Below are 9,691 nucleotides of genomic sequence, written 5' to 3'. Positions count from 1 at the left end.
CTTAAAAGATTCGTCTCGCAATTTTCATGTAAACTATGTAATTACTTTTTATTTTTATCTATATTTAATACATATGTTTTTGGAAAAAAAATTGATAACTAAACCAGACTAATTCCCCTATTTTGTTACCTCATTATTCTCGTATTCCCCTTTTATTACCGTACGGATCCTCCTGCAGTAGACTGGCGCAATTAAATCTCCATCTTCTTGCTCGTACAACGTAAATACTCGTCTCGTATTCCCCTTTTATTACCGTACGGATCCTCCTGCAGTAGACTGGCGCAATTAAATCTCCATCTTCTTGCTCGTACAACGTAAATACTCGTACTACTACTGCCAGTGTACAGTAAGAGGAAGAGAGTGATGGAGCTAGAGGCTGGAGTGCACTGGAGCGGATCGAGCCGAGCTCAGCTGGAGGAGCTGGAGCTGGAGCTCGACATGTATAAAAATGGGGTCCACGGAGATCCAGATCTATCCAACGCTCCACGCACCCATCCTCCTCACATCAGGCAGCAAAAACAAAAGCAAAATTACTTACAGCAAAAACAAAAAATTTCACCAAAAACACCCTGAAAGAAGGCTCAAAATTACAATGCAAAAACATTTTCGCGAAAAACACCCTGGAGAAATTGTGGCATCACCTGTCACTCCCCCGGCCCCAACAAAAGCAAGGGGCAAGCCAAGTAAAGAAAGGAGTAGTATAGATCGATAGGGATGCAGCGCACTAGTACGAGTACTACTTCTACTACATAGCCATAGCTTAGCTTCTTGTTCTAGCTCGGCTGCGAGCGAGCTCTTCTTCCTCTGGGGGAAAATGGAGCTCTTCCTCTGCTCTTCACTGCCTCAGTGGCGCCGCTCCCACTGATCTCTCTCTCGTCTTCTTCTTCTTTGAGCTTGCTTTGCTGCACACTCTAGTGGTGGTAATAGAACACAGCTCAGCAGCAGCAGCGGAGCAAGAAGCCAAGAAGCCAAGAAGCAACGAGTGTTGTGGTAAAGAAAGCGGAGGAGGAGGACGAAGAAGCTCGATTGCTTGCTTGCTGTGGAGCTCGCCATGGACGCCTACGAGGCGACCAAGGTGGTGTTCTCGCGGATCCAGGCGCTCGACCCGGACCACGCAGCCAAGATCATGGGCTTCCTCCTCATCCAGGACCATGGCGAGAAGGAGATGATACGCCTCGCTTTCGGCCCCGAGGCGCTGCTCCACACCGTCATGGCCAAGGCCAGGAAGGAGCTCGGCCTCCTCCCGGCGTCCGGGCCCGGGACGCCCACCTCCGTGGCGGCGGCCGCGGCCGCCGCCCACTCGCCCTTCATGCTCTCGCGGCAGAACTCCGGGCGCTGCGGCACCGCGCCCTCGCCGCTCTCGGTGTCCTCCCCCTCCTCGTGGGCGCCTCCCCCGGTGTTTTCGAGGAACAACAGCATCAGCAATGGCGCCGGGGAGGAGATGGTCGGCCTCGGCGACGAGCTCATCAGCCCGGCCAACGGCGGGGGCCCGCCATCGCCCTTCTTCGGCGGCGACCCGCTCATGGACGAGCTCCAGCTGCAGGACCAGCTCGCGTTCCTCAACGAGGGCGGCGTCCCCGCGGGGCACCAGATGCCCATGTTCGACGGCGGCGAGTGCCGGAGCCCCGGCGGAGGCGACGGCGGCCTTTTCTCCTACAACCTAGGGTGGGCGAACGGTGGCCCCGGACACCGCCGGAGCGCGTCGGTCAGCGAGCTCTGCCTCGGCGGCGCCGACGGCCTCGGCTGGAAGCCGTGCCTCTACTACGCGCGCGGCTACTGCAAGAACGGCAGCGCTTGCCGGTTCGTCCACGGCGGCCTCCCCGACGACGCCGCCGGCAAGATGGACCCCTCCGCCGTGGAGCAGCAGTGTCAGGACTTCCTCATCCGCTCCAAGTCCCAGCGCCTCGCCGCCGCCGCCTTCCCCTACTCGCCCACCGGCTCACTCCCCGGCTCGCCATCCGCAGCCACCAAGTGTTTGAGCTTGCTCCTCCAGCAGCAGCAGCAGCAGAACGAGAGCCAGAGGTGCCAACTTTTTCCACCTCCGAGCTCCTCCTGGAGTACCAGTATCCCTTTAACTTAGCTCCGATTCCGTCGATTTGCAGGGCGGCGGCAGCGGCGGCGCTGATGCTAGGCGGCGACGAGGCGCACAAGTTCATGGGGCGGCCGCGGCTGGAGCGCGCCGACTTCGCGAGCATGATGAACCCCGGCTCGCGCCAGATTTACCTCACCTTCCCGGCGGATAGCACCTTCCGCGAGGAGGACGTCTCCAACTACTTCAGGTAGTATACTATAATCCCACCGCCCACCGTCACCGCCATGCCATAGCTTTAATCTGATGATGCCCTCTCAATTGAAGCATCTACGGCCCCGTCCACGACGTTCGCATCCCGTACCAGCAGAAGCGCATGTTCGGCTTCGTCACCTTCGTCTACCCGGAGACGGTGAAGCTGATTCTCGCCAAGGGCAACCCGCACTTCATCTGCGACGCCCGCGTGCTCGTCAAGCCATACAAGGAGAAGGGCAAGGTCCCCGACAAGTACAGGCAAGCCGAGCTTACTTACAGTCCACATTGCCTCTCTAGGTTGATCCCCTATAACCAATTTGTAACTTGCTGTTACTTTGCAGGAAGCAGCACCAGCCGGGCGAGAGGGTGGACTTCTCCAGCTGCACTACTCCAACTGGACTCGATGCCAGAGACCCCTTCGACATGCACCAGCTCGGTGAGCTTTTGCGATCATCTTCTTCATGGTGATTGGGTGAATGATTGTTGCTGAAATCGCATGAGTCTGTTTGTAATGGTGTCAGGTGCGAGAATGCTGCAGCACTCCAACAGCGCGAATGAGATGCTGCTGAGGAGGAAGCTGGAGGAGCAGCAGCAGGCCGCCGAGCTGCAGCAGGCGATCGAGCTCCACAGCCGCCGCCTCATGGGGCTGCAGCTGCTAGACTTCAAGTCGCGCGCCGCCGCGGCGCCGACCCCCATTGGCAATCCTTTCAGCGCTTCTCAGACCGCCGCCAACGCGACCGGCGAGTCGCCTCCCGATTCCGGTAGGACCTGGTGTATCCGACCGAACGACGTTTCACCTGTTGCCGCGCCAGATGCAGTGTTGCTAATGTTTACCATGGCGGATTTGCTTGCTTATAGGGGAGCTCGGTAAGGGAAGCGGCTTCCTTCTTGCTCACAAGAAGGCGGTCAACGGAGCCGATAAGGAGGAATCCACCGGAGAGTCCTCCAGCCCTAACACAGACAGTGACCAAAGGTGGAATTTTGCGATTAACATATTGTCTCATCGTCATCATTTAATCATTTGTTATTTTCGCCACACTTAGCTTTCGTCCAGCAATGCAGACAAGTAACATTTCACCAAACTGATCTTTTTTCCTCTGCCCATTGTGCTTGCTCTCTTTGGCAGTGTGGAGCATAATCTGCCGGACAGCCCGTTTGCGTCGCCGACCAAGTCCGCGGGATTTGCTCGCGATCCTTTCGCTCCCACTGAGGCGGAGATCTCCGCCACCGCGTCGACTGGTTGTAGCGCCACCTATGTTGGCATCAACAATGGCGCCAGCAATGGCGGCACTAACCATCTCCTACCTTCTGCCTTGGACATGCCCTCACCAAAACCTTATTTCTTCCCCATGTCCAGGTATGCATCATAATAATGTATGGCCCCAAGTGCTATTTTAGTATTGCAAATTAGTACAGTATGCATCTGGGCGCCATGATTTGCTGAGTGCTATCATTCATTCATATGCATGCAGGCTGGCCTCCGATCACGGCGCGATCGGAATGTAAAGTTGTTCTGAATGGAAGTGAGTAATACTACTACTGCCTAATCCTAGTAAGCACCTCAGTCCTCTTGCCTTTCCACAAAGTCTATATCAAGCTCTCAACTCCATGCTTCCTAGTATTGAATCATTTGCTTTTCACCCCCCATTGGAATGATGGTGCCTTACTCTCTTTTCCTCTGTCCTTGCCATCACTTGCCCCTTGCAGGAATACTAGCAGCAAAGAAAAAGAGAATAGTGGAATATAGGAAAAGAGTGGAGAAGTTGCAGCATAGTGTTAGTTTCAGTCACCCCCCTTTTTTTTTACTTTCCTTTTCTTTTTCATTTTTCAAGAAGATAGCTTTATTAAACCATAAAGAGAAGAAAGAGGATGCCCTGGCCTCCAGAAGAGAAGCAGCAGCAGCAGCATCAATCAAGCCACCACCAACCACACCACCAATGTTTTAAAATGCAGTGCCATTCAGATAAAAATTTAGAGCCCCTCCTATTACTACCATATCATATCACCTTAGTTAATCTTAGTTACTATTACCACCCACCGACCCACCACCATTGATGAATTACCCCCCAAAGCTCTTGATAAGCTACCACCAAAATAGCCACTAGTTTTATAGCATTAGGGGTGATGTTTAGCCACAAGACTAGTACTAGTACCAACCACAAGATACATGTAACACTACTACTGCCTGATTGCAGCTGTGTGCAAGGCAGTGAGTACAGCAGATATGTAATGGACCCAAGAACAAGTGACAGGTTTGAGTGAGAGAGAGAGAGAGAGAGAGGAAGGCTTAATTAGCTAGTGTAGTGTATGTAAAATCACAAGAAGATGAACAAGTCAGTCAGTGTAGGTGTGATGAAAGGGGAAGGACCACTCACTGCTGATGCTGCACCATTCTGTTGTGCCAATGTGGAGATGTGTCAGCGTTGGTGTTCATGGTCCCCCTGATCAGCAAATGCAGTCCCAATACAAGAAAAAAAAAGGAAGTTTCTTTTTTTCTTTTATAATTTCTTCATGGCCTTCGCCTCATACCATATGTATTTCTCTGAATGAGTTGAATCACTCACCTGTCCCAATTGCGTTGAGATTCACCTTCTCCGGCGACGGTGGCCGCCTCCATGGGGCGGTGCTGGTGCCGGGGTGGGGGTCGGATACGGAGAGGAACGGCGGCGGCGGCGAGGCTTGAGTTGTTCTTGCCGTCGCCGGCGCCAGCGGTGGCGCGGGGGTGGGGACTGACGGCGTTAGGGCTTGGGTATTGTTTACCTTTGGGAGAGTAGAGTATTAGAGATCGTAGGGTAATCCGAGATTTATGCGGCTGGATGTTTAATATTACCACTTTAGATTTGGTATTATTTAAGAACTGATGTTTTTTTTCTTGCTAATTTTCATTTTTAGTACTTTGTCCACTGTAGTTGACTGTCATAGAAAGAAGAAAGGGAAGATAAAATTTTTAGAAATAGGTTAGCTTTGGTTTTTACCATTATGATGCCGCCTAATTTTCTACTGCTGCCTCCAAGGTGAGTAGGACTACATATATGTTCCCACTCTTTCTAAAAGAAGATTCGGTCGAAAATGGGAATTTTAGGAGAATAAATAAATGGGCATAGTAGCTCTGCTAGTGGTAATAACGCATTATTAAGGATAAAGAAGAGGGAAGGCGTAAAAGTGGCACCTTTGGTGACATGCTTTTGGGGATGCTAGTGCCAACAGCCACCCCCAGCGTCAACATCCAGTAATAAAAAAGAAATGGACGTGAATACGACGGTACAATTAAAATACTCCCAAGAAAAACCCACACAAACAAGTTATCACTCCCTCAATCCCATTTTAACACAGCTATAAGTGTTGGTGTCTAACTTTAATCATCTATCTTATTTATTTATTTTATAAATCATCTAATAATAATAAAAATACTAATTATTAAAAAAATTAAAATAAGATAAAACGATCAAAATTAGATATAGAAACTTATAGGGAAGTTCTACTACTTCTACTCCCATTATTGTGATCTCCTGTAAATAAACTTGTTGCAGCAGCAGTGGTAGGTTTGCTCCCTACATTCGCAGTGCCAATCATCCTATGAATAAAGCCCAGGTCAAAGTAGTAAAAAAAATTAATCCATTCGCGTTTTCACCGCAGCGCCGGTGTGGTAGATCGGGAAAAGGGGGTGGGGGGAAGCAAGCGTGGGTGTGGGGCCCAGGATGTCAGGCGTGGGTGACGCCCACGTGTCCGTGCCGCTGTGTGTGCGTGCATCCGACAAGGACGCTACACTGGGCCGGGCCCATTTGCTGCCGGATTTCCGCGGAGCACATCGTCTCGTCTCATCGCATCGCATCCCATCCCAGATTTGTTGCAGCAGCCAGCTACCCGCCCCCAGCTACTGCACTGTACGTGTACGGTGTACCTGTACACGTAGTAACTTTTTCCCTTTGTCCTCTTTTCAATCAGACGCATGCAATGCATTGCACCTACTCCTACTCGCTGTATAGTAGTATACTACAGTAATCACTAGTACTAGTAAAAAGGCCGTAACTTTTGGGCGTGTCCGCTGTTCGGATGCACGTGAATGCTTGCAGAGGGGCGCATCATCGATCCATCTTTCAATTACTAGTGTGGACCAGTCAAACGAGGGCAATTTGCAGGTAATCACCCTGCCTTAGGCTCTGCTTAGAGAGCTTCTAGCTGAACAGTTTAGTTTTTGGTTCACATTATGAGAAGTTGTAGAAGTAGAATAAAAAAATAAACTAAAAGTTTCAGATTATCAGAAGCTAACTACCAACCAGCTGCTTTTCAGAATCTTAAACTCCCTAAACAAACCCTAATCAATTAACAGATTCAGCACATCAGGAGAGCAGACCGGCTGGATGGTACGTATCCGTGGCTTTGCAGTTTGCAGGAGAAAGGCACAGTGGCCTTTCCTGAATGGCTGAATAGTCAAAGCATCGATGGGCAGCAGACAGGGTTGGCCACGCTTGGGCTGGTTAATTAATCCAAGCTTTTCTCTATCAATGAAATATTTTTAATGAAAATATATCCGTCCATTTGCTTGGCAAGTGTGCGTGTGCGTGCCATGTTGTTGTGTGGCACCTCACTGGAGGGTACACTACAGGAGGAGTATTTTGATACTAGTACTAGTGTGTGTATGATACATTGGCACCGTGGTCGAGTCGAGAGAGATGGGGCTTTGCATGTGCTCCCCATGTGCCCACTGCCCTGTGCCCATCTCCGGTTTGTCCCCCTCTCGCTCACCCTGATTCAATACTACTACAAGTATTCCTTCTTTTTTTTTAAGACATAAGTGTGTACAAGTATTATTGTTTGTCTATGTATAGTACATCTCGCATGCAATGTATACGGATGGATGGATCGATCAAACACCCCTGTTATTAGTTGATTTGTGACCATGCATGCGAGATCTAATCCATGGCGTTGTTATTGGCCACAGCGGCTGCATGCTCATGTGTGGCGACGTACGTACTACTCCTACGTGATGAAGCTGCCGGCATAAATTTTCCGGCGACAGGACAGGCACCAGTACGGAGAGCAACGTAAGATAACTCTGCATACGTGTGTGTATAGATCCACGTCAATTAGTCGCAATACTAACTACGTCCTAAAATGTAGCTATTTCTAGCACAGTAGTTTGTCCTAAAATGAAGCTATTTTTCTACCTACCTTCTCCTGTCAACCTATCACAATCATTCTTTTTCACCTACTTTCTCTTTTCAACCAATCACACAACTTTTTCAATCATTCTCACCTACTTTCTTAATACTCATGCCAACCTAAAAAATACTTACATTTTGGGACGGAGGAAGTATATCTCAGTACTATCATTCTATCGAAATGTCTTGGGTGATGAAAAATTACTCCCTCCGTCTCATTTTAAGTGCAACCATAATTTTCCGCGCTCAATTTTGATCACTATTTAATTTTTTTTATATAATTAGTGTTTTTATTGTTATAAGATGATAAAACAAGAATAATACCTTACTCGTGACATATGTTTTTATTTTTTATTAAATAAGATGAACGGTTAAAGTTAAGCATGAAAAACTATACCTACACTTAAAAAAATAGGATGGAGGTACCTAGCATGCATTTCCAGCAGAATAGACGGATGGACGATGGATGTGCTACGTCCAACGCATAGCTGCGACTACAGCTACAGATGGATGGAGACTATGCCGTCGCTACCATCTCCGATGGCCAGAAAACGAAAGGGATACGGATAATTAATTATTCGAGACGAGGTATCCAATTTTTTCTTGGCTTTCTTATCACCCGAGACTAATCCGATATTTCCCTGCACAAACCAGTGGTTCATTATTCGGATTACATCTACTACTCTATGCTCTTGCACGGCCAATTCGGTCTCTCCCCAATCAGCAGGCTTTCCCATGTCTGTCTGTCCAGCACCAACACCACCAAAGATAAAAATCATCATCTCCACCTGATAAAAGTGTGGAACCTCTCAAAGCAAAAAACACCTGAAACCTCAAGGCCTGTAGCTTGAGGTTTTGATCTAAACAGGCCCTTAGTGCATGCAAAAGCAGCATTTTTTTTCCTCTTTTCTGAATCTTCACCTGATAAAAAGTATAAAAAACAGAGAGAGAGAGAGAGAGAGAGAGAGAGAGAGAGAGAGAGAGAGAGAGAGGGATATTGGGCTCCTGCTTCTGCGACAAAAACAAGGCCTGACATAAGCCGCCATGGTAGTATTGTACAATCAGATGTGTGGTCTTGATGATGATTAGTATATGATCGAATTGTATTCGTGCATTCCCCCCCACAGACAATGGCGAATTTTTGTCCCAGTCCAATTCTTCCCATATGACCAAACCAGTTGCATCCCCTTGCACTACTGAAGGATGCATTTTGTGAGATTTCTTAACCTTGAAAGGCAGCATGCAGTTACCAGTACTGTTTTCCAAATTCGAGACAGGCTTTCATCAATGAAGGTGGTAGTACTCCAGCACAGTGATACTACTATATTCGATCGAGGAAAGAAAATCTTGTTTGTTTAGGACATACCAGTTGCAAATCTGTCTGTCCCTGCTTGCTTCTGCCGCTCGCTTCTTGTTTATCACTCCATCTCCCCCCCAACTCGCCCTTGGTACGTGGTTCGCTGCAGGTTTCCGAGGTAAGTAAAAATTAACGAGACGAAACACCATGCAAGCTACTAGCCCCGTGCGCACGGGAGACCGCGCCGTCGTCTTCTTCGTCTCGGCGATCGATCTGTTCGTACGTTCGTTCGTGGTCGTCTGCAGGTTGGTTTCCTTCAGACGCACGGGGACGAGTTTGTTCTCTACCAGTACTACTACTAGTAGACAGTCTACTTATACTAGCAGTAGTATATATCAGCTGTGTATTTTTAGCCGAGTTGGGGTTGGAGTGGTGTGTGTGTGTGTCGGCGTTTCTTGGCGGGCGAGGCGTTGTTTCTTGCTGTGTACGGTTTCCATGTTTGTTTTGAGTATGTTCATCGCTAACGTAACGACTTTAATTGCTAGCTGCTCCTGTTTTTGCAGCAAACCGATGCGATGCGGATGCGAATGCGAATGCGAATGCGAATACGAGTCGTCTTTAATTCGTTAGTTGATGCGGATCGAGCTGGATTAGTTGTTCACATGCATCCCCATTTATTAGGGCTATCTCCCCTAATATAATCCTCTTTGTTAATTTTGAGGGACAATCACAATCTCTCTGGTCGAAACTAATCCAGCGCGGTGTGTAGGGCTGATGAAATTTGATGCCAGCCCATGAGATTCTCCTTGCGTGTTCAGGTCCATCAACAGGATATGGCCCAATCTAAGCTGGGTTTAATGTTTCCTTCCTCGAGAAACGGATGAACTAAGCACAATAAAAGCCCACCATGTGACTGCAAAACTATTAGCATGTGTTTGGTTGGGGGAT

The 9,691-nt window shown here is 48.6% G+C and overlaps 1 protein-coding gene across 2 annotated transcripts; it reads left to right on the top strand.

The window, feature by feature from the left end:
* The first annotated feature begins 553 nt into the window (after nucleotides 1-553).
* Nucleotides 554-4,866, top strand: LOC4344312 (zinc finger CCCH domain-containing protein 53-like). 2 transcript variants are annotated; one of them, NM_001403270.1, is made up of 9 exons: nucleotides 554-2,022; nucleotides 2,103-2,279; nucleotides 2,357-2,542; nucleotides 2,626-2,720; nucleotides 2,806-3,045; nucleotides 3,143-3,257; nucleotides 3,411-3,641; nucleotides 3,757-3,836; nucleotides 3,992-4,866. In NM_001403270.1, the coding sequence occupies exons 1-8, from the start codon at nucleotides 1,052-1,054 to the stop codon at nucleotides 3,788-3,790; spliced, it is 2,049 nt and encodes a 682-aa protein (NP_001390199.1). In that variant the 5' UTR covers nucleotides 554-1,051; the 3' UTR covers nucleotides 3,791-3,836; nucleotides 3,992-4,866. The 2 variants fall into 2 exon arrangements, 1 of the variants encoding a protein (NP_001390199.1); XR_003243380.2 differs by having other exon boundaries at nucleotides 771-2,022; nucleotides 3,411-3,658; nucleotides 3,992-4,843.
* The last annotated feature ends 4,825 nt before the right edge of the window (nucleotides 4,867-9,691 follow it).

Source organism: Oryza sativa, chromosome 7 (assembly GCF_034140825.1).
Source record: "Oryza sativa Japonica Group chromosome 7, ASM3414082v1".
NCBI classification, from domain to species: Eukaryota; Viridiplantae; Streptophyta; class Magnoliopsida; order Poales; family Poaceae; genus Oryza; species Oryza sativa.
Note: the sequence above shows the minus strand (reverse complement) of the source record. Positions and strands in the feature narration are given on the sequence as shown.

Bases quoted from the DNA above. Each gene is read 5' to 3' on its own strand.
- LOC4344312 (NM_001403270.1), top strand. From the start codon at position 1,052: ATGGACGCCTACGAGGCGACCAAGGTGGTGTTCTCGCGGATCCAGGCG. The intron at 2,543-2,625 runs GCAAGCCGAGCT...GTTACTTTGCAG, and splicing joins AAGGTCCCCGACAAGTACAG to GAAGCAGCACCAGCCGGGCG. The intron at 3,642-3,756 runs GTATGCATCATA...ATATGCATGCAG, and splicing joins TATTTCTTCCCCATGTCCAG to GCTGGCCTCCGATCACGGCG.